Source organism: Danio rerio, chromosome 3 (assembly GCF_052040795.2).
Source record: "Danio rerio strain M-AB ecotype USA chromosome 3, GRCz13ab, whole genome shotgun sequence".
Lineage (NCBI taxonomy): Eukaryota > Metazoa > Chordata > Actinopteri > Cypriniformes > Danionidae > Danio > Danio rerio.
In genome coordinates this window covers 19,410,995-19,436,916 of record NC_141023.1, presented here as the reverse complement: position 1 = coordinate 19,436,916, position 25,922 = coordinate 19,410,995, and the positions used below count along the sequence as shown (strand labels likewise).

Genomic DNA, 25,922 nt, shown 5'->3' with positions numbered 1-25,922 from the left:
AAGGTTATGTAGAGGTGTGTGATATTTAACATCTTGGATAATATCATAATTTCAAAGAATGTGTGAGCTGACATGTTTCCATGCAAAAATGCTAAATGTGTCACTTCCTCATAAACCAATGTTAAGTATCGAACAGAAAAAATGTAATTTACTATATATTTTCTTATTATACATATATAAACATTTTATCCAACTCAGTTGTGTGCATGTGCCCATTTTAAAACATATTAACATCTTGACATTTCTATTTAGTAGGGGTGTAACAGATTAAGGTTTATCAGTGATCCATATGGATCACTACCCACAGTTCGGAACACCCGCAGATTAATAATTTGTTTATTTACTGATCGATTAGTCCTAAATTTGTAATGATCACAGAGACGCCTCTTGCATCATTCAAATCACATGTATGACAGCATTTAGGCTTTCCTGTAAAATATAATGATGATGGAAGATGTTGTGGTGGGTTATTCAGGATGTGGTGTATTACATTAATGGCGTTTTCTGTCACTGCTTGTATAGCATGCATCAATGCATTCAATGTAAGCTGCACGATTAATCATTAAAAGTTCGGGATCTCAACACCCACGCAACAAATTATAATATATGGTGATTTTCATTTGTTTATTAATCTTACAAGATTTATTCTTTTGAATTAGTTATGAAGTTAAAAACAGTAAAAATAACACATAAGTACAGGGATAACAGATTATAGTTTAGATAACTGATGTCAATGGCAAAGATTAAAATCACCGACATATGCATTTTACTTGACTAAAAATTGAAAGTTGTAGCCAGCAATTACATTATTTTATCAATAGGTGGCGACAACCAGCCATCAAAAATATACCACTGAATAATTCTTCAAAAATGACACATCTAGCAATGAAACATGACGTTTGAGTAAATAACTGCATCATTTCTAGAGAATGAGACAAAAAAAATATAAGTTGTACAAATTATAATGTTGGATTTAGTGTTATCAGCAACAGTAGTAGTAACAGCGAGTTTTTCGAAGTACTGAATATTTTACAATAAATTTTTATTCAGCTGATTATTTCTTCATTTTTAATACAATGACAGGTTTTAAGTTCTGTTTGTTGAAACCAAGTGTCTTGAAGTGCTATTTTTGTAATAAAATGCAAAGCAAATTACATTTGTATCCTCCTCTTTTTGTCTGATTCGAAAAATGGTCCAATCCATGACGAAAAAACCCAATGTGATCCGAAACGTAAGATTTGTGATTCGTTATACCACAGCCATTTAGCATTTTTTTATGCAATAGTCCAGTATTCTCATTCAAATAGGTGGATGGAAACATTTGGAAAAGATGGAAACCGTTTTTAATAAATCATTTGACTGAATCATTGAATGACTCACTAATCAAAACAAGAACTTGTTGCCACCTATGAGTGGTTTTGATGTCATAATTATCAATAACAGACTCAAAAACCAGCCAAAATAGTAGCACAAAAACACTCAGAAAAATACAGTTACTGATTACGGTTATGAATTTTGCATGGTTGGTTATAAACTATTTTAAATAAAATACTGTTTTGTGTCACAAAAATAAGCAGCACAAATCTTGTCAACATTAATATTAAGATATGTTTATGGAAACAGGATGATGTGAGGACTGGAGTAATGCATCTTCATTTATTGTATTTTTGACTAAATAAAAGTTGCCTTACAGATCATGAAGTCTTCCCCAATATATTTGCATTGTTTTCCTGTACGTGTTTATTTTGATACTTTAGCAATGCTTGTTCCCTATGCTGTTCTTTCCGCTGCTAGTTTGCATTACAAAACACTCTCCATCTCTTGAAACACTTCACTTTCCCTGCTACAGTAATACACATTTACATAAACACATTTAGCACTCACACTGTTTTTGTTGTTGTTGTTGCTGCTGTTGTATTTGTCCAGAATCTGTATCTGAGAATTCATATGTCTTGATTTTAGAAGTGCAAAGACTGCCGTTTATGGGTTAATTCTGCTCCTATGCTGACCGGAGTGGAATGTTGTGGATGTGATACTGTGTTTCCCAATTTCTAACATTGTTATGGTCAGGAGTACATCAAATAAAATGTTCGCACAGTGAAGACAGCTAAACAAAAAAAAAAAAAAAAAAAAAAAAAAGAAATTAATTTGTTGTGCTGGTTTCTGTGATAAGACTAAAATTAAACAACATTTCATCTGACTGCTTAAGAGTTACAGCTGACTCAAAACCACAAACAAAAAACAACAAATTTTATGCATCAGAAACACAAATGCGGAGAGAAAAGTGGACTACAAAGTGATCCCCAAACATCTGTTAAAGACTTCTTGGGTCATACACTAGATTAATTCTTATGCTTGATTTCCATTTTGCTTTGGATTGAGGTCCATGCACAGGGCTATTTGTGCACAAAGCAGTCAAAGCAGAAGAATTTTCATAGATTTATTTGTGAACATGCTGCATTTAAATTGTTGCCTAATAATAAACATGTGGCCTTAAGCTCATCAACCACAAATAAACTACTGTTCATAAGCCTGGGTAAGGTCTTTATTTTTTTGTGTGTGGGGGAAAAAAACAAACAAACATTTACGCTCATCAGTGTTTTAGTTTTAAAGAGAAAAAAAATGTTGATTTGCTAATTCCTAATAATTCAGTATTAAAATATTAAAAACACATGGGCAACTTAATATTTACATAAAAAAATAATAAAAATGCATAGGAAAGAAAATGTAATGAGCAAAGCTATTAGTTACAGGGAAATGTAGCAAGCTAAGCTCAAAGCTTCATGGCAAAAGTAGTTTAGCTACATAGCTACAATTAGTATTTTAAATATTTGAAAAGTATTTACATTAAACTGCATAACTTTTTTCATGTAAACGCACTTGGGCTCATTTGCAGAACAAACTGTAAATAAAGTTGACAGTTGCAGTCGACGTCATTCACACTTGAGAGCGGGTCGATCATGGCTCATTATAATATATAATATAAAATATTATCATACTTATTATTACAGTGTACGGTCTCGGCTGTGTATTTAAATATGGCGGTTCCTTAGTTTTAATTCTCCTGGCTTGTGCACGCGATTGATGTTTCTATGTAAATAGCGTTCAGATGTGCGTCTACAGTAGCTCCACCTTTTGCTACCTTTTTTTGTGCAAGGTACCCTTTGCAAAGGGTATCCAAAAAAAGTGGTATCGTAAGGTTCGCTTTTTGGTACTTTTGACAGCGAAAACGGACATAAAAGCGTACTGACCCATATTGCAACATACCACTCAGTGAAAACGGTCCATAAGACATGTACTTGGAAGTATGGTCCTGCTTCAGAAATAAATCCTCTACAGTCATCTTTCCATAAAGTTTCTTTTTGTCAGCCCAATGATTGATTGGCGACGTCACCGCCTGGAGCGAGAGGTGGCATTAACTCAATAAAAAGTTTTTCAACCACGTTAACAAAGTAGGAGAATTCGCCAACCTCGATTTACTTTCATCGGCCTCACATCTTTGTGAATGGCGGTGGCGTCATTTACTAATCTAAGATTGGTAAATGTAGCTTATGTGTATGCAACTGCGCTTCTTGCTTATGCCGAGTTCAGACTGCACAATTTTTAAAGTAGTGGCGTCACAGAAGTTTTCACACTGCATGACTTTACAATAGGAAAAATCGTCTACAATTTGCCTCAGTCTGCAAACTATGTTTCGCAGCCAAACACACGTGAGAAGTAACATGGAAACAACATCATGGTTTCCGCTACATTTATTCTTCCATGGCTGGGCGCCACGCCAAAATAGATCCCGCCACGGCTACACTGCTTTTCATTCAAAACATTCGGTCGTTTTTTGTTTTTTTATATAGCGGGTGATAATCACAGCAAAACATATTAAAAGATGAGTGAATTATAACACCGCAAACTTTTCTGTAATCGTAGTAGTGCTGTGCAGCATTTGTTTAACCCTTTAAGGTTACGTGCTGACTGACTGACTGGCTGATTGACAGGTGCGTGATGCGTGAGGCCAGCAAACACGATGTATAGCCGTTTCACTTCACGTCAGGATGCATTAATATCGCTCTGTAGGTCTATTGGAGACATTCATAAACATTCCTAGCAAATCTGATAAATGTTGGAGACATACTCGCTACATAAATGCACTAAATCGCACTTCAGCAACGTTTACTTGAGAGCGCACAAGAAGATCTGCGCTTAAGCAGTGTATATTTGAGGGCGTCCAAAATGTTTTGTGCACGAACAGAGGAAACTGGCATGCAAGCAAAAAGATTTGCACGCTCGTAGGCTATAACATAAATGCGATCTCGTCTTGTAATACTGCGCTCAAGACATTTGTCATTGAAATAACGGCATAGGTAGTTGGTAGATCTGTGTAAAAAAGGCCTGCCGCCACAGCTGGAAGAAATCCTAGAGGAAACACTGAACACTTGTTCTCCCCCAACCTTCCGCTGGCCTGCAGATACCCAAACTAGTGCATGCTGCTCTCTATTATTTTCAATCAGATCACATTTCACATGGCATGATTTGAATCGTCGACAGGTCCAGATATTTTGCATACCAAATATCTCATGGGTGTTGGCGATTTATCTGGGATTCTCTTAGATCGCCTCTTTGATAGTTCGCACTGTGTGATTGATGCTCTCTTGAATGAGCACTAATTTACCTGATTTCAAGCATCTGTCTGCGATTTCTCAAAACCTGTTGATGAGTTAAAATCGAGGCTAAAATCAAGCAGTCTGAACTCAGCATTAAAATATTAGCTTCGCTACTGAAAAGCCATTTGATTTAGTCACTACTGAAAAACGTAATTAAGCTAGTGGCATCAACACTGAATATAAAGTTACAACTGTTTTCACATCCAAACAGATAAAAAAGAAAGAAAGAAAAGATCTGTAAGAAAAAAAGAAAAAATCTGTAAGCATTATTTGTAATTTCTGTATTTATTTACCTTTAGTTAACCAGGATATCTTGTTAAGATTTAAAAAAATACTTTACAAAAGACCTGGCCAAAGTAGTAACCATACAGTAATTTTTTTTAAACAAAAACAAAGAAAAACTATAATAATAATAAAAAAAAATGCTTCAAACTTTAGAAACTGAGTCATTTAGTTTTTCTGTGCTCACCTTTAGGGCTTATTTTGCGGACCTCCTCCACGTAATCGCGCGTCCTGTAGTCGATAGGGTGAGTGACTCCACCCTGACTGATGACCTCATGCTTGCTGGCGGAGGCGGTGCCGAACACTGTGACATCATTCACCGTTTTACACAGCTGAGTGGCTGCGATGCCCACTCCACCTAGACAGGGAACAGAACAATTTAGGAAAGGAAAAGAGTTTATTTCCAGCACTTTCCATCTCAAAGCAAAAGCAGAACCATTAAAGCAAGGGTGTACAAGAGGACAGACTCAATGCAGACAAGATGAGCCTAAAGACGAACACACACCCACACATGAACAAACATTAGGACCATTGTAGCAATCCCATCATCCTCGTTTATCTTGCAAGCGGTTTCAAGGGCAAATAAGTTGAATGGATTTTCTGAAGTGTATCATCTCCTCTAATGGAGGAACAAGGACTTTATTTAGAAATAAACGGACGTGGATTTATGTACATCAAATAAATCCCTGTGAATTAAAGTTTTCCCACTAAAATCTGCCAAAAACTATCCATATTTGTATAGGAAAAAAACTCTTTTTAACTATTTATAATCTGACCAATCAAATACTCTAGAATCTGAAGTGTCCTGCCACTACAATACACTATAACTGCTTTTACATTGCATGCTACCGTACAGTTTGGCACAGGTCGGCCCATTTCGGTTTGCATTTCCACTGCAGTTTATCACCACTTTAAAGGCACAGTATGTCATTTTGTCATATTCACAACAAACAAAGGCATACTTTGATGACGCCATGAGTAAGCGTGGATTAATAATACATGCGGTCTTCATTACATCTAAATGCTGATATATACTTCTGCATTGAGTGATCAGCATGACCCACAGTGCCTGCCTTGTGCATAGCAGTGGATTTATACTTCTGCGTGCTATTTGTATTGCCATCTGCATGCACATGATGCAGAAGTATAAATCAGCCTTAATGGGACTGCAATAAAAATCATGCTTTGGCTTATCACACTAAAACCTGATTGTAGGAAGCCTTTGAAATTAAAACAAAACTGCTGAAGCAATTTCTGATTAGAAAAACAAACAGGAAATCGTGCTTGTGTGACGTCTTTTACATGGCATTGCTATAGTTAATATTGCTTCTTTCTCTGGATTTGAACATTCTTCGCAATATTTGGTCTAGTAATTCTTTGCTATTTTAGTTAAATTATAAATCTTAAATACTCTGCCTTTAAAGTGGGTAAGATTTTATTGCTATAGTTGTGCTACCTCTATTTCTATTACACCAGCGCAAAATAGACCCTTTTTTTACAAGACTGTCATGACACGTTTAGATTAGATTACATTAGAATCTAATCTAAACGTGTCATAACAGTTTAGCGGTCATCAGCATCCTAAATCCTTCAAAGATTAATCTTTAGATTTTTTTTTAAAACATATGAACATTTATATGTATTTATGCATGCATTATATAATAGTTGCGTTAAATAATAATAATAATAATAATAATAATAATAATAATAATAATAATAATAATAATAATAATAATAATAAAAACTGTGCCAGGCTTTTGAAATGCAGAATGTATAGGCGGGACAGTAAATTTTACGCTGGTCTCTCTTCTGGTTGCCGTTTTCAGTCTCACACATTTTTCTTCCTTTTTCTAAAAGTCTTGATAACACCATTGTGGCATTTTTCTTTTAATATTTCAACAAACAGGGTTGTAAAAAAAATAATAATAAAATAAATTCTCTATCTGTCCCATTCATTTACAATTAGCATAATTGAGTATAGGCCATTTAGAAAATTAATATTTTTCTCCATTTCTCTGTAAATATAGGCAATGTATTTTGGTGCATTTAAACAAAACAGATTTATTAACAGATTTTAACACAAGCTAAATTTAGCAAAAACAAATTACAACCTAAAAAATTTCAACAATTTTTTTTTTTTTTTTTTGCTTCTCTTGATTTTTCCTCTTTTTAAAATTTTTATTTATATTTTTCTGTAACAAATTTGGGTGTACTAGTCTTTGAACCATTATCGCAAGTTATTTTGTCAGACAAGCTTCAGGTTTGGCTTCAGTACTGACTAATCTAATGTATATACACGAATACAGTATTGTATAGCCTCCTATTAACAATATGAATTAAAAAAAATGATTTGTGAGGGGTGTACTTATATATGCTGAGCACTGTACAGGGAATAAACATTCATATATTGTAAATATGGTTTATGTTTGATTAAAGAAGTTTGGTTTTACATTGTCTCGTGAAGTGCCAAAATGGCACATCCACTCACTTCTGTGTTCAGAGACAGCAAAGAGCAGATCATGTGCATGAATCGGCATGCACCACAAAATGCATTAGATCCATTTGAACAAAATACTGAACACTGCATTTTAAAGTAGTGAAATGTTTGGAGAGACTATAATAAACTGTGGCAGTCATGAATCTAATGCACTTTACCTCAAAGAACCTAACTTGCAGAGCTGTGATGGAAACAAGAAGATATTGGAGGTTTTCAAAAAGGGGGAGGGGCTACACTATTGCCCATCCTCTCTTTTAGTTTCAATAGTAACTCACATCAAACATGTGAATTTAAATGCATTTCAAAAGAGCTTTAACATTAAAAAGTGGTGGTTTATGAAAGTTTTAAAGAACCGTTTATGGTCTACATATTATGCTACCGTCACCAGTCATTTGAAAGTATAATATTTTTGGAAACAAGCTTTAACTTCAAAACTGGCTCCAGGACAGCAGGTCACCAATCATGATCTCTGCCTGAGGTCTAATGTCTTAAGGATGCCATTTAAATCAGCCATAGACCGTCAGTTGATCGTTTTTAATCTGCGCTTTTACTGTGTACATTTCTAAGAGAGAGGTAGAGCAGTGTCTTAAAAGGTCACTAGTGCATGAACCTATAAAGGGTAAAGCTTATCTAATGGCAAAGTTAATAGAGCGACCATACATACAGTGATACTCATGAAACGTGATCGAGTGCTTGGGGAATCACATTGTGGCAATTTGCATTTGCAAGCGCACACTTTTATTTAGCAGAAATAGCATTTTATAAATGGGACATATACTGTACACTCACCGGCCACTTTATTAGGTACACCTGTTCAACTGCTTGTTAACACAAATTTCTAATCAGCCAATCACATGGCTGCAGCTGCAATAAGCCATGTGGACATAATCAAGATCTGCGAAATGCACAATACTTCCCAAAAGTTTGAAATGTACTTGTGGTGGTGGCCGAATTGAAACACACCATTTACGGCAAATCACATAGTCAACTACATGTGACAAACACTACATAAATTAATTTAACAATAATTTTATTTATTATATACTGTATCTTTCCAATAGGTTAAAGTTAAAAAAAAAAAAAAAAAAAAAAAAAACGACATTCACAATTTCTCTTAATTTTTTTCCTATGCAGGAGCCATGTGCACCCACTGACTGGTAAAATCTGCTTTCTTTCAAAGTTTAAAGCAAACTTGAATGCCAAAGCATTTTACATATGTATATAAAATAGCCCATGTAATATATTGACATCATCAAATTAATAAAATAATCAGCAAATGAGAAAAAAATTACTGAAAAAGAAATAAAAACAGACAATTATTACAAGATTAAAATCTGTAGATTATTTTAATAAGGCAAATGCATTGATTTACCATTACAAATGTTGTACATATATTTAGCAGCCAGTTTAGACCAGTCATTTTGTCCTCTATCAGTATTTAGTCAAATTTTTCGGAGTCGTTTAAATAAAAAAATAATTATGTTTCTTTTGCGAAAGTAGGCTTAAGTAAAAAGATAATGCAAAAACCCATACGAGCTTTAGAAAGTAAAAGCAGAAGGTAAATTCCGAACATTTTAGGACATTTATAAAATTCTTTAAATCCCAAAAATGTGCGTCTCTGTGGGTCTGCAGAGCACATGAGTCTGTCTGTGTCAGTGTTGACAGGTCTTGTGCACGCAGAACTAGGTAAAGGAGGGAAGATTTTCCAATACTTAATCGATTGCTAATGTTTGGTTTTTGGGCGGATACAAGAAAACGTAAAGGATGATAATAACAGTAAAAAATAAAAATAAATAAATAAGGCTTCATTAAATATACTTGGGCGGCCGTTAATATACCTTTGGCCATATACATGTCTCTGCTAAACAGATGTTAATCTGATCTTCAATTGTGCTATATGTTAATTTAACAATGTTCCGTAGACTTGTGGTACATCTAATCCTAATTACAGAAACACATATATATATGTGTATATATATATATATATATATCTTATTCGACATGCATTCAAATGACTTTTCATGCAGGCTAGACTTTGTAACTCACTCCTGCTCTAGTAAAACGTCATTACACAAGGCAGGCTCCGCAATTACGGTCATTACAGGCTAAATGCAACATCTGTCAGACAGATACGTGCAAGACATCATTCAAAACTAAAGCATTTACATTTATTTGTGCTTAATACTCTCAAAACAACCAAAACACTGTTTCTCTGTACAGAATGAAATGCTATATTTTTCCTCTCCATTCACAGAAATAGGCTAACTACAGGTGCGTGAGAGGTCTCTGTTGTTAATGCTGACACTGAATATTAATTTAACATTCTAGTTTGATCAATTAATAGTTAATGACAGTCAAAAATAAAATGAAACAAACAAAAATAAATTAATAAAAACATCCCAAAAGATCATCTGTGGCATTGCTATTGAATTTTGCATTAGTTCTGCTATATATGACTGTTACATATTAGATTAGATAAGATTCAACCTTATTGTCAATACACATGTACAAATACAAGGCAACAAAATGCAGTTTAGGTCTAACCAGAAGTGCAATAGCAGCAAGTGCAGGATGTAGGTGTATAGATCTTAACACACTTTCACGTTTATTTTAGTACATTTTGGGTGGAATAAACCTTACATGTTTGTTTTCGACAACCAAATGCATTTAAACCGGTCCAGTTTAATCTGAAATATGTCCCTGACCACCATCTGAAGTGGTTTCTAGTCATCAAACGTCATCTCAAATGCATTTCTGAGGGCATTTACTGTACACCTCCTGCCATTTTTCCAAATGAAAAGAAGAAACTGAAAGTGACCAAATATGAACAGCTCCAATGTACCCGCACAAAAAATAATAATAAAAAAATTTATATCAAACACTTCTAATCTTAATGATTATTTAATTAATAATATTCACTGAACTGAATTGCACCATATGGAGAGCTAGTAAATCAAAATCCAATCAGGCCAATCTGATGGTGAATGCTCAGTCCTGACATACAGTATATAGTTGTGCTCTATCACTTCATTAAAGTCTGCCTCATTCACTGGCTGCTGAATGAAGTTTGTGTTGCCTGGAGACTCGGGGAGAGCTGGTCTCTCGGAAAGCAGCAGGCCGCCATTTTCTCTGTCAGACAGAACACAATGCAAGGGAACACGCGTTTCTTTCACATCACACTTTTTAACCTGGTGTCTCTTCTCTCCCGTCTCCTAAACCTCGTGGGGCAGAGGGGCTGCAGTGCCAGGACGCCCCATGACCACTGAGCTTCAGTCACAAGACCAGGGCCAACAGATCCCCTCAATCTCTCTCACAAACACGCGCACGCACACACAGAACGGAGCTTTCATGTGTGCACATATCTGCTAATCTTCAAAAATATGTGCACTTTACTCTCCTTGACTCGGTCTCTGCTATTCGCTAAATCTTCTGTGTGAATTTCACTGCACCTCCACATGCAGCTTCAGGCACGAGAAAATACTCACACAGGTCTAGCAAGGGAGGTAAAGTCTTCATTTTCCATTTAGATAGTAAACAGAACATTTTATTCAGCAAATATGCATTGAAAAGTGACCATCAAGACATTTTGAGATTCGCAAAAAGTAACATTATTTCAAATAAATGCTGATCTTTTGATATATATATATATATATATATATATATATATATATTTTGTTAATCAAAGAAACTGTAAAAAAGCGGATCATGGTCAACTTTTATTATGCTTTTATATCATTTTTGAAGGCGGGCTGAGGTTGAAAATATAAAAAGTTTGTCCTTGTCTTGTCCAGATGGCCAAGAAGGACCAGGGGTGTAAAATAACGAATAACGAGCACAGAAATATTAAGCAACAACTACTTTTTTATATAGATAATAATCAGAAATGTTTCTTTAGCAGGAAATCAGCATCTCAGATTGACTTCTGGAGGATTGTGACAACTTGAGAAATGACAGCTGAAATTCAGATTGGACAAAGTAATAAATTACAGTGTCATAAAAAAGTTACTTTAAATTGTGATCATATTTGACCAACCTTTACTCTGTTTTTGATGACAAATGTAGCCTTGGTGAGTATAAGATTCAATTTTTTTATTTATTTAAATATTTTTTAATGAGATATTTCATATATAATTTTCTCTCATAATTTAGACCAGAGATGACCAAACTAAGGCCTGCGGGCCAAAGATAGCACATGTTAACTTTTGATATGGCCCGCCATCCAATCTGAGAAGAAAGGGAGAATGATAGGGATGGCTTAGACATTGTCAATTCAAATTTAATGTAACCCTTCAATTGTTTGTTTGTTTGTTTTATTGTTAAAAAAACTGAAATTAAATATTTTAATTAAATGGTGTAAATTACTCAGATTTAGTTTAAATACTGTCACCCGACAATGGAGAGACTTTAGTGAGCAAATCAAGTCAAATGCAAATTCTTCTTGACTTGTGAATTCAGAATTGAACTCTGCTATTTTATAAACGTGATTGGTAATGATTTATTGCTATAAGTTATAATTTTAAAAGTTATTCGGCATATAAAGGCTGATTTAAATCATGTGGTGCAGCCGACGAATGGTATCATAGTCCTCGCTGTGGCTGATGCCCACCTCTCTTCACAATAACACGTAACACAAGCTCTGTAATTGGACGAGAGACACGCAAACCGATGGAGTGAGTGTCTACAAGTGCCGAGTCCTGTGAAGGAGCTCCAGATGGAAAGTTTTTTTTGTGTTTACCCTATGATTGAAGTTGTGGCACGTCCACCGGTCCCCCTGCAATTGAGTCCGCTTAGAACCCCAATTAATCATCTGCGTTGAAAGCCTGATCAAAAGTTATTGATCTTGTTAATCCTCTTTACAAAATAGTAGCGCACATTAAATATAAAGTACTAAGCGAAACGCTAAATATATCTCATCAAAATGTCTAATGTTAGACTAAATTGGATAGATGGATGTAAATAGATATTTCTATATTGGGGAGAATTTTATTGATAAGTGTGTGTACATGTATGTCTCTCCTATGTGTGTTCTATGTATTATAGTACTTTCATCATTGATTTTAGCCTACACATACAAGTGCATCACTTCGCACACATGTATAGTTTTCAGGATTGTTTGTTAAAGGGTTTTTTTTTCAATAAAATGACATCTGATACAAGTAGCAGGATTTAAAATGGTTTGTATGGCAAACCACAGAAATACACAGAAACACTACAAACTATATCTATTACAACTCCAGTGAATCAATAGGATCACCCAGGGTCCTAAGTGGACCCAATTGTCAGGGGGGACTCGATTTCCCACCACACCAGTTTAAGCCACTTGTTCATTAAGGTAGCTTTCAGAACAAATAAAACACCAGCGAAAAAACGACACAGAGGAACATAAAAACCTCAGTGCCAGCTATTGTTTCGGAAGTGTCATTGCACAAACAGCACGCAGAAATGTAGTATTGCACGGCAACGCACAAGGCATGCACCGTGGGTCACCCCGATCACTCGATGCAGGACCAGGATTAGCACAATGAAAAATTATATTTTCATATTATTTTAAAATATTCTGACTTAAATTAAGAAATTATGCACGGCATATTCAATGTAAAATAGGTATATTTACATCATAGTATAGTATATTTACTTTCGGTCCTTGGCTCTCAATGATATTTGGTTTTTGGCCATACATACGAAAAAGTTTGGCCATCCCTGATTTAGACAAACTCTTACAATAAATAACATGATAAATAAATAAAATAAATAAAATTACTACATTTTACAATAACAGTACAAACGTTTACCGTGCAGATTAAAATAACTAATAAAAAATTGTACTGTATTTTTAATTAAATAAATACACGATTAGTAAAAAGAGACTTTTAAAATGCATTTTAAACATGAAAATAATAATAAAAAGAATATGAGTAAGAATAAGAATAATTTTCCAATAGTACAAATATTTACAATGGTAATAGTATCAACAACGCAGCTTTCAACAGTCTTTTCCCACATTCCAATAATTGTGGCGCATTTCAGATAAACAAAAACTACCCTGGTCCCTTTAGTGTGTCTCTTTCTGTCCAACTGGGCAGCTCTTGGCTAGAATTAGCAATAGTGAGGATCAGTTCATATGTTATTTATTCAAAGGCGTCTGCTTTTGGCAATGCTATAATTCAGAAGCGTTTCTAAGTTGTTGCTTGAATGTAATGTAATGTATTTTTTATTTAATGTCATGTCAGTAAACAAGGCTTTACAATTTAAAATCAACAAACAAATGAATACATAAATAATATTTTTAGTTTTAATACATGATTAAAATTCGAAAATCTTTTCCGATGTCAAAAATGTCCTTAGAGTTCATTTCATAAAAAACTCTTCTGGAATCATTAAAGGAGGACAGTCCAGTAAAATGTGTTTTATAGTAAGGGGAGTTGTGCAGCACTATTAAAAGTTGTGCAGCATCTACTAAATTACCAATAAATTGTATTTTTTAACGCCTACCCCCACCCCAACCCTAAACCCAACAGCCACAGTATTGTAAAATTATTATTTATTGTTATACAGTGATTAATGTGCATATCGCACTTCTGGCCAGCTGCATATCAGATCCAGACTTTAGCATTTCTGAATACAAAGTATTTCCAATCAATTCAATTCATCTTTATTTCTGTAGCGCTTTTACAATGTAGGTTGTGTCAAAGCAGCTTAACATAGAAGTTCTAGTAAATGTAATATTTTTATGGTTTAATATATGCACTCTGATCAAACTGACCAAGGTCTTGTGGAGTGAAAGAAAGAGCACGAGCACATGAAGAATCCGTAGCTACTTAAGCAGATTCTCCAGTTTAATTCCATTTGTTGCGCTCGGATTGTGTGGAATTTTTTATTTACCAAAATTAAGCGCAATGTTCATCTAATCAGGTTGCTTTACACAAGGGCACATGAGGGCGAAACACACACACATACACACACTGGACTCTTTATTTTTCCCTCTATCAACACATTCATACTCACGCGCACAAACACACACACACTAAATTGGCAGCCAAGAGTCTCGGCCACAACAATATCACCCTCCTCTAGCGAGAGGGAATTTTCCCCCAAAACACGGAGGAATTCTGCAGATTCCCTACATTCGAGCACTCAGCCCACACCCTCAGTGCAAACAGAGGACAGAAAGAGAGAGAGAAAGAGGGAGAGTTATAGACAGCTGTTTTACTATACTAGATTTGTGATATCTATCCATCTATCTATCTATCTATCTATGGAGGGATATTTTAATTTAATTTGCTTACCAAGGCAGCATTTATTTGATCAAAAAAATAAATTATAAAAAACAAAAACAGTCATTCTAATTTCATTTGCGGTTTCTGATTATTATCAGAAAAGTTGAAAAAGGTTCCGCTGCTTAATATTTAATAGTTATCTGAAAAAGTACTATCAAGAATAATATAATGGTAATGCTTTAATTCACTAAAAACGCAATAAACTGATCAAAAGTATAACATTATAAAACTTATTTCATATAAATGGTGCTTCAAAAAAATCCTACAAAAAATATCAGTGCTGATATTGGTGAAAAAACTCTTGAAGAAGACCAAATCCTGAGCACCAATAATAATTGATCATAACAGAGCAGCAAATCAGCATATTAGCATGTTCTAAAGGATCATGTGACTGTCACGACTGAAGTAATGATGCTGAAATATTTTGTTCTGAAATAAATAGCAATTTTTTTAAATACATAAATGACAATTTATCATATACTCGGAAAACTATAATATTCAAATTGTAATAATGGTTCACAATATCTCTTTTTCTATTGTTTGTATTATCAAATAAATAAACAGTCTATACAGCTGAGCAGAAGTGAGTTCTTTCAAAAGAATTTCAGAAACTTTACTGATCATAACACGGTAAAAAAAATGCTGTTAAATACTTTGAAAATTCATTCATGTTGTAAAATACTGCACAAAACTGTACAAAAAAAATCACTAATGTTGTAAATTACAAAAATACCATAACAAATCTTTCAAGTTGTAAAATACAACAAAATTACTGTAAAAAAAATCATTCATATTGTACTGCAAGAATACTGTAAAAATCACTAATAATGTAAAATACTGCAAAAAACTTTTAAAAATCCTTCATGTCGTAAAATACTGCACACTGTAAAAATCACTAATGATGTAAAATACTGCAAAAATACTGTAAAAAAATATGTAAAATACTATAAAAAAAACAGCAAAAACAACATAAAAATCCTTCATGTGATAAAATACTGCAAAAAAATTGTAAATAATCTAAAACTAAATCTATGCCAAAACAAAAAAGTTAACTTAATCATTTTATAAATTGAAGTAGATTAAACATTAAACATTTAAACTGTCCTAAAAACCTTAAGAATTGTGCAGCTTCGACTCATTTATATAAGTAGTTTGAACAAGCTGCAACTGCACTTATTTTTTGAGTAAAACTTCTTTGCGATAACAGCTTCTCTTATCGGAATCTCGTCCTTGAGTTCTTTACTATGAAGCTCAAACCAGCACTTAAGCTGATGCTCCATCAAGTGATGGTCAGACAAATTGAAATGAGTCACACAGCAGTCAGACAGATAATGGTGCAGTATTCAGCATGAGGTGCTGTGACAATGAACATGCTGTACTTTTGTTGTAATTTTGTAGAAAAATCACCAGCAGGCTCCTACCTCTATATCACAGTTTAAAGTCCTCCTTATAGGAGAGTGAGCGAATACCGAGACACTGGAATGCTAGACATGTAAACGTAACACAAGATAAAGAAATATTTCAAACAAAAATAAGTGTCAAGCAAGGTGAAGTTTAATATGTGAAAATGCACTCCATGAGCAACTTCAATAGCTTTAAACGAAGCGTAAATTAATTTCAAGGATTATATGAAAATGTTAATCACATTAATTAAAATACACTGAAATGGTAAAATTCCTAGGACTAAAACTAAATAAATCAAAGCTAAAAATATTTAACTTTTGTTCACTGTTTAAATTTACTACTATATATATATATATATATATATATATATATATATATATATATATATATATATATTTTTTTTTTTTTTATTTTTTTTTATTTTTTTTTTTTTCCCATAAATCTTTTAACCTCAGTCCTGATAAAAACCACTAAACTGTTTAGAACATTACAGGTTTTTAACTCTTTTAATTGCCAGGTTCACAAATGATGTTACTGATTTGGTGAATAAAAAATTAAAAAATAAAAAAAAACGCACAAAATGTATTTTCAATATAAAAGTAATTGTGGACTGAATTCTTTTATACCTTTTGTCAATCTTGGACATGTGAACGATTAGTAACAACATTGGGTTTGATGCATTGTTAGATTTTCTTTTATTCTCCCTAATTTACTGTTGGTTGCTGTTTTTGACCCATTGACCTCCATTTTAACCACATTTGATAGTGCATAAATACAAAATCTTTTTGGTTTTGTTTTCTTCATGTAGTTCTGACAGCTGAGATGCATATTTTGATTTTCTCAAACATATCAAGTGTGTAAAGGTCACTCTCACAGACACGCATTTTAATTTGCTGTTATACTCTATATGAAATCCATAAACTAAGCTTTTTTCTTTTTTTGAAGAAATTTGCTGTTATCCCTTTTAAAGTGCCAACTGATGATCAACAACAAATCCACCAAAAATCAAAAATGCATGATTATTTGGTGTCATGGCTTTGTAATTAGAAAATGTGGTTACAATGAAAGTCAATGGGGCAAAAACAGACACAAAAAGTAAATTAGGGAGAGAAAAAAAGAAAATGAATAAAAAACATCGCATCAAAGGCAATGTTGTTTCACATGACCAAGACAGTGATAAAAAGTAAAAATAAAAAATTCAGCCCACAATTACTTTTTTTATTTAAAATACATCATTTTGTGCGTTTTTTTCACCAAATCAGTGACATCATTTGTGAATTTGACAAGTAAATTGTTAAAATCCAGTAACTTTATAAACAATTTAGTAGTTTTGACCAGGACTGAGGTTTATTAATGGGTGATTAAAAGAATGATTAAAAAAGATTGATCTAAAGCATTTCACAGCAGTTTAATTTAGTGGATGTTTTCATGCCTAACATAACAAATGAGTAGTACATTTAAACAGTGTTGAGTTGGAGGGGAAAAAAAAAAAAGAAACATTCTCAAAATGTGTGTCAAAACAAGATGTCACCAAAAATCCTCCCGCTAAATGAAACAAAAAAAAGTTATGACCAAATTAAGACACAAAAATCACCCAACATCCCCATCCCCACAATCATGAAAACATCCCCAACAGCACATAAGGGTTAAAGTTTGCGAAACTTATTTATTTAAAAAAAAAACATAAAAAATTACGAAAAAAAAACAAACAAAAAAAACAGATAAAATGACAATCAAAATATCAGTGTGTACGTTTAGGGGTATGACGAGCCCCAAAATAAAAATAAATACTAAAAGTTAATGGATAACGAACAAGTACAACAGTAACATATAAAACCACATTTTACTTTGACCTTTTTAATTTCCATTTAGGCTTTAGAAAAGCGCCACAAACATTACTTTCAGAGGAAACACTGTCTGCTTTCCCCATATGGAAAAATAGTGTGCCACAGATTAAAAAAAGTCAGATTTGAAACAACAAAGTTGAATAAACAATGACGGAATTCATTTTTGGATTAACTAACGCTTTAGAGTATCATAGGACAGGAGGACTCTAAAACATCATGAGAAATTGATTTCCTAAATCACAGCAGACGCCGACTGCTCTTCCTGGATGTTGTAATCCTGCAATGCTGTTTTTGGTGCGGGTGAAAAGTTTGCTTTACTTTACAAGCACAGCACCCAGCATCAACGTCTTTCCTTCAAGGTTTTCCAGATACAACACACTATTAAAACAAGTACAAGGTTCATCGTATATGATGCATTTAGTCAAAAGTGCTTATCCTGCTACATATGCAAAATGGCCTTTTCAACTAAAATCAAGTTTAGTAATTTTGACATTGCTCTGTCTCACATCTGTATAACTGTCAACTTTTATTATGCTTTTATATCATGTTCAAAAGGCGGGCTGAGGTCGAAAAGATTAAAGTTTGTCCTTTTGTGTTCCCCAGAAGACCAAGAAGAACCAAGGGTGTAAAGTAATGAGTAACAAATACCAAAATTGCTGTAATTTAGTACATTTTCTGAAGAATTGTACTTTAAGTACTTTAAAAAAAATGTGTTCTCTTTTTTAAGTACATTTGTACTTTACTAAGCTATTGTCCTTTCAATTGCAGTCACTACCCACATAGCAAAATTTCTCTGGCCCAGCTCTGGCCCCCACAATCAGGTTTTGCTTCGCCCACATGCCGCAGTGAATTACGGTACATGACTGGACCAAATCTGGCTTCCAGACAAGGGCCAAACACAGACCATATCTGGGCCAAGTCTCAGCCAAGTTAATAACTCATAACTGGGCCTGAACTGGGCCAGATAGGTTGGTGTGCCACGATTGCAATGAAATTGATAAACCCTTGGAGTGATGCGCTTTAGGCACACTCTGGGCACGCTTTGTCTCAAAGTGACCTGATAGGTAGAATTTTTTTTCTTTATTCAAAAATGATTTTAATGTATTTTAAATGTGGGTCAAGACTGGCCAAACTCACATGGCCCACTTATCAAATTTTTAAATCTGGGAAAAATACTACACTTTTCATCTGGCCCAAATCTTGTGTGCCGCCTTAAAGACTGTGTCACCTCTGCCAAACCCGGGCCATGTTTGGCCCACATGCTGTATGCCAGTGCCGGATGAATGCCTGCTGTGCAAGCTTTATGCCAAATCTGGGCCAGAATTCTTTGCTACTAGGGTAGTTTATGTTTATTTTTATTCTTTGTGAGGATTGGCCAAGTAGAATATTTCCTATCCAATTGAATTGGGTATAGAAAAATCGAAACACAGACCAACGTCAAGACAAGTGCAGAAATGTCCAAAAAGACATGTGTTACACATAATGATCGAGAGTCTATTTAGAGCGTATTTAGAGTATCTGGAGGTTTCAAAGTGTTATATTTCACTTATCAACACATCAACCTGCTTTCTGTTGGCTTATTATAAGTGCAAACATTAATGTAAAAGTATTCTTAAAGTAGTCACATTTTAAATGGCAAATAATTTAACTTTAAAATGAAAATTGTTCTGATGTAAACTACATATTTCATTTGCAGGGTATAAGGTGGAGTCATTTTCACAGCGTAAAACTCACTATTCTAGTATTTTTAGAAAGGCTACTATTTAATCATAACTTAAATGCCGTTTAGAACACGTAATTTTTTTGTACTTGCACTATATTTATTTGTCGTCAAGCAATGGTAGTTTTAGAATTTGCCCGAAATCCTCATCATGCTCATCTGCAGCTCGCTCTCAGTGAAACTCAGAGGAAACACATTTCCAGTTTTACAGTGAATTCAAAAAACATCCTGTGCACTGAGATACCAAGGGCTTCCTGAACACACACATACACACACACTTGAGCGTTCATATACACACACAAACATTCTCAAGAACAAGAAAACATACAAGCCGAAACAAAGAGAGATGGTTATAATTATGAGAAACATGATGTGCTGCATAACTACAGACTACTCATCTATGACTGACGCCTCCACTCCACAGATGACAGACCAGAGATCTTTATTTATTATGAGGGTTTTGGCTTGATTTCTCTGCAAATATTTGCGACTACTACTACGTTTTGTCTTAAAACATTCTCGTTCAGGGTGTGGTGGTGGTTCAAGGAGACGCTTTAGAGACCGTTTGAGAATTCGGGTTTTTGCAACACTACAGTTGGACGAGAGCGTTTCCTTCAACACTAGAGCCAAAGCTTCATCCACACCCACACTGTCTGATGCATATGTCCACCAATATTCACAGCGACAGGGGACATCAGACACTTATCAGAGAGATGGAGACGGAAACAAAAAGATTTCAGCATGTACACTACACTGTAAAATAAAAAGCTGGGTTCCACATATTCACAAAATGTTGGGACAACATAAAGGAATGAATTTAACTTATTAGTTTTTTTATATTTATGTGGATTAACCATAAAATAATCAAGTTGTCCACCCAAAAAACTCAAGAAATTTGGTGTTTCAGATCAATTGAAAAACAAAACAGCAAATGACATTTGGGTGAAGGCCTCGTTTTTGCAATTGAAGCAGAAATATTAAGCTGCGTTCACACTATGAGCGACTCAAAGCAGTAGAGGTCTTCATTCCCACAGCTGTACTGCAGGACCTGACCAGAATTCTTGTGGCGTGGGAATACATTTCTGAATAAAACGTAGTAGCGGTCAGTAACTGCAGTGTAATACAAAGAGGAGTGGGCGGGCTAACAATATAGAACAGCATTTCTTTCCTCATCCTTATTGAGCACCAGTACAGCCAGTGCTCATGACTGTTACACATGATAAACACATGACCAGTGCTTTCTGCACAGTCTGTGCGTGCATCATCTGCATAACAGTCCTCAGAGAGGGCTTTACCAAAATGGGAGAGCAAAGTAAAGATGCGCCGTCCTTCAGTTTGCTTTAGAAATCAGCCAGTTTACTGTTAGGAAACGCACATCCGGCATATCTGATGTATAGGAGTCTTTCATGTGTCATGGACACAAATGGAATAAAATTACTCTTTGCGCGGTGTGATAATACCTTAAAGTTGAACCCTTTAGCAGTCACAAGACTGAAAATTATTCCAAGCGAACAGCATGTGAACAAAGGTTGAACTTACAGTGGGGGAGGTCGGGTGCAGAAAAAACCTTTTTGGAGTAGGACTAAAACATTTGTCCCGCACAGACCTCTACACAAAGTGACAAAACAACTAGCGACCATTTATTTCAAGGAAGAGAGAGCGACTTCCGGCGATCTTAGTCTATGTGAGTGAAAGTGACCATTGGCGACCAGGGGCCTCAAGTATCATTGTTGCGTATGCACAAAAAGGTTGCGTACGCCAGGTTTCACGCTCACATTTGGATTTACTAATAATAAAATGAACGTGGGAATGTGCGCTAGTCCAAGCCAACTTCATGCCTGGCATACGTGCATCTCTTGTTCTTGTTTGTTTTTTTCCATTGGTGACTCCTAGAGGCAATTATGTTAAATTGCACACTACAAAGTATCTTTGAGCCGTGCACTGCCTGCTGTATGGGACTACTCTAATAAGCAAAGAAAAATTGTGCTTTACACACGCAAAATCTCATGTGCTTTTCTAAACGGTGTGCCTGACTAGCCCTGAATAGAAATCCTCCAAGCACTTCTCAGAATAAGTTAATCGGCTAATGCAGAAGCGCTGCGTTTCAATTGAATTTCAAAAAAAGCTTTTTTAAACAGGCTTTTACAGCAGAAATTCATTTCCAGCATTCTGGAGGCAGAAAGCTTCTTTGAATCCATTTGTATTAAGAGAGAGTATTGTTTCTGCTACAACCAAAAGTTTCTGAACACCAGAAATAAATCCATGTGTTTGGTAATTTGTTTTTTCAAAGTCATGAAATGGATCCCTAGGTGGTGCTGTGCATAAAATGCGCAGAATAAGGTAGGAATGATGACATTTCAGTCACTATGCTCAAGCTGATTCTGAAATAGACCTGAGAGTTTCCATCCACTATAAAGAGTAAATGCACTATATCGGAAGTCCACCATTTAGTAATGACGATCAAATTCAGAGAGAACAACTGCTTTTTACCCACAATATGCTTCAGACTTCAACTGAACATCTAATAATCAATACTTGAAGCCATATTTAACAAAATCAAACATGAAGCAACAACAAAAGTGGAAATGCAGCTGATTTGAATGCTGGAGGTGGAAAATTTGGTTCTTAATTTAAGCCCAGATTATCAATATCTGCAAAAAATAAAAATTAAACTTCTGATCATACATGTTTATTAGTTCTTGTTGAATTAAACAAAACAAAATAACTTACGATAACGGCCCAAAAAACGAGCACACCCAAATTTGTATGTTATAGAAAAATATTGAATACAAATTTTTAAAATGGAGGAAAAATCAAAAGCAAAAAAATGTAAAAGATTTGTTGAAATTTTGTAGGTTGTAATTTATTTTTGTAATATTTTGCTTGAGTTGAATTGTATTATCTTTCAATTTCGAAATATGTTTGGTGACTAAAATATAATTTTAATAAATATATCTGTTTGATAAATCTGTTTTGTTTAAAAGCACCAAAATACATTGCCTATATTCACTGAGAAAGGGATACAAATATTCATTTTCAAAATGGGGTCTACTCAATTATGCTGAGCACTGTATTTACTATATTGTATATTTATATATTTTAAAATAATAATTCATGTGAAAAGTGCATTAAATGTACATATTTTAAAAAGTAAAGAAGCATGACATGACAAGCAGATGCTTCTGTTCTCTTTGCTATGAATAAATACAATAAAATGACTAAAGCATAAAGCCAAAATTCTAAATTCTTAAGCTAAAAATGAAATTTTACTGTCTGGTATAGGTACAACGTTCATGACGAAATTTCATGCAACAGACTGTTCTCTGGATAACACTATATACACATCACCGTCAAAATGATTAAAATTTATAATAATTTATATTTAAAATTAATTTATGCTCCCTTCTTCCTGATATAGTTTACTCAAATGTCACTCACTATAACTAAATTAGTGTACAATGTAATGTAATGTATTTTTTATTTAATGCCATGTCACCAACCAAGGCTATTTTCATGGTAAGAACATTTCAATAATAAATATACAACAAACAAACAAATACATAAATCAAATAAGATTTTTAGAGCTAATACTTTTAGCATTAATGCTGAAAAAGTCCTTGAGCACTTAGAGATTTCATTTCATAAAAAAAAAAATCTTCTGGAATCATTAAAGCAGGACAGTCCAGTACAATGTGTTTTACTGTTAGAGGAATTGTGCAGTACAAGATTAGTGAACAAGTGAAGAAATTGGAGTCATAGACAGCTCTGGTGTAAACTACAGAAACGTTGCCATCCACCATATTACACTTTTTGTGTAATGATGCTTCCATGAATGCATACCAGTTGTACAGTTTAAATCAGAGTGGATTGTGTGCATGAAGAAGTTAACCAATGTACCATCCAGTGGCCAACTTAACTAAATGATCCATTTATGCAAGTAATGTAATCAATGTACTGCTGAACACAGACCACCAACAGCACATACAATACTAATAACCATACACAATATATTGAATTTTTAACAGTGCCAGTTTAAACACATTTGAATTAGACATATGGCTTCTAAGCAGTACTAAGGCTGTTCTTCATTACGCTGGCATTTTGGTGGTATTTCTTCAGTATGTGTAGGGTGTACCATGTTGAAAGTTTGCAAATTCTATTTGATGTATCGAGCTACTCCCCAAAGTTGGAGTCCAGCTGCTCCACTAGCATTTTTCTTATAAGCAGATGTAATATCACTTTAGTTTGTCAAAACAGTGATTTGTTTACAGTGATACCACAAAAATGTGTTCATTACTCTGAAATTTATTTTTTCTCTCTCACACTTAAGTCGTTAAACAAAACAGCCCCTCATTAATAAAAAAAAAACACTTTGATAGAAATTTGAAACATAAATATCAATTCACACATTCCCACAACACCATTCAGTTCCAACTAGAAAACCCTTAATCACTTGAAATGTTACGTAATTAAAGGAATAATCATGTAATCACAGCTCCAAATAGCTTTCATTTTAATGCCGTTTTATCAATGCAGCCACAGTACAATCACTGCAATCAGAAAATGTGCCCCATTATACACCTGATGCAATGCAATAAGGCGCAAGATGTATTTGGGGTGATTTGTTGCTATTTTCAGACCTAATTTTTAAATTGTTTAAATAGCAAATCCATTTGCACCACTTTGTGGACTCATGGGTGTTCCAGTCTAAAAAGGATGTGTGTTTGGGTGCACTGTTGGTGCGTTGATATTTTGAAGGACTGAAATAGACTACGCCATTGACCATTGGTCTAAAATCCAGTGCAGAGCACATTTGATTTGCACCTATACAGGTCTAAAATGCACACACATTGCTTAATACATACAGGATGTACATCAATATACAAATATCTTTACATATGAAAATAATTAAAGGACTAATTAAAAGGACTAAAAAAAATATTATTTTCTGCATAAATATGAAAACCACCATGCCTTCCACATGTTAGGGGGATTTTTTCAGTTTATTTAGACAATTGGCATTTGTAAAATGTTATTTTCATTAGCAGTATTGTTTATTATTTGTATATTTAGAATAAAACAAGTGTGTATTTGTCCGTCGGGTTTAGAAGAAGTATGTGTCTCTATATGGGGCATAAGAATAGGACGTGTGTTTGGATATAACTCTATAACACTTCGTTTTTATTGTTCATTTATTCATTTGCTGGAAATTAGAACTGAACTTAGAAATAGATTTGAAACAAATCTTTGCGCTTAAACTAAATTAAAAATGTAGATCAATGGATATCTTCATTGGAGTGCGTTTCCTTATCCACAAAAGTATTAAAAGTAAAGCAAAAGTAAAGAGGCTGAATGGAGGAGGCTTGTTCTTTATCCTTGCGCTGCAGATGCCCTGTTTAATGTCTGTTATGCATAAAACACCCATAACTCATTAAGAGAATAAGGACAAACCTGTTAGGCTGCATTTACACTGCAGATCTTGATGGTCAATTTCAATTTTGTGATTGTATCCGATTTCTTTGATGACCTGCTTACATCATCTTTTAAAATTGACTCATATCTGATCGTCTGCATTTACACAGCACATGGCAAAGGCGCAATGACCAGGAGAAAAAAAAAAAACGAGCAGGCGCTGACTAACAGCTGATAATTAAAGAGTGCTCTTTTCTCTAGTCCTGCATGTAATCTGTTTGCAGCTTTTGACAAGTCGTTTTACTACAGTTTATGACAGAAAGGTTCTCATTTGTCCATCTTCTTTGATTTTTTTAAACCTTTAGGCATCTTAATGTGATGTCCATGGCGTGATTTATGCATGTGATGTATGCACCAGTTTTATATTAGTTTATATTGGTTATGTGGCGGACATTGCGCTCTCTCGCTCTCGTTAACATGCTTAAATACCTGTGCTATATGACAATAAAAAGCTGTTTAAGTCCTTGTGTATGAGATTTAAGGTTTGGGACTCTGCTGAAGTCTGTTCTGAATAAAAAAAAAAAGTGTCAAACTTGACGTTATTCGATATGATTTTTAATGATGCGTGACTCGCATTGACAGGTGAAAATCCGATCTACCTGCTTACACTGCAGACACGAGAACACGGATCCGATTCCTATCGGATAAATTTCAACATATGAACAAGGCCTGAATCTGATTTGAGTAAATCGGAATCCATGTGATTTGTTCCTGCTAACACGTACATGGGCCATATCCGATCTGTGCCACATGGGAGAAAAAAAA

At 34.4% G+C, this 25,922-nt stretch overlaps 1 protein-coding gene across 1 annotated transcript in view; it reads right to left on the bottom strand.

Moving 5' to 3' along the window:
* The window catches only part of vat1 (vesicle amine transport 1), a 57,444-nt gene that overhangs the window by 18,633 nt on the left and 12,889 nt on the right, over positions 1–25,922 (bottom strand). Inside the window, 1 exon segment of the mRNA NM_001007051.3 lies at positions 5,128–5,298. Within this exon segment, the coding sequence (NP_001007052.3) occupies positions 5,128–5,298 (171 nt within the window).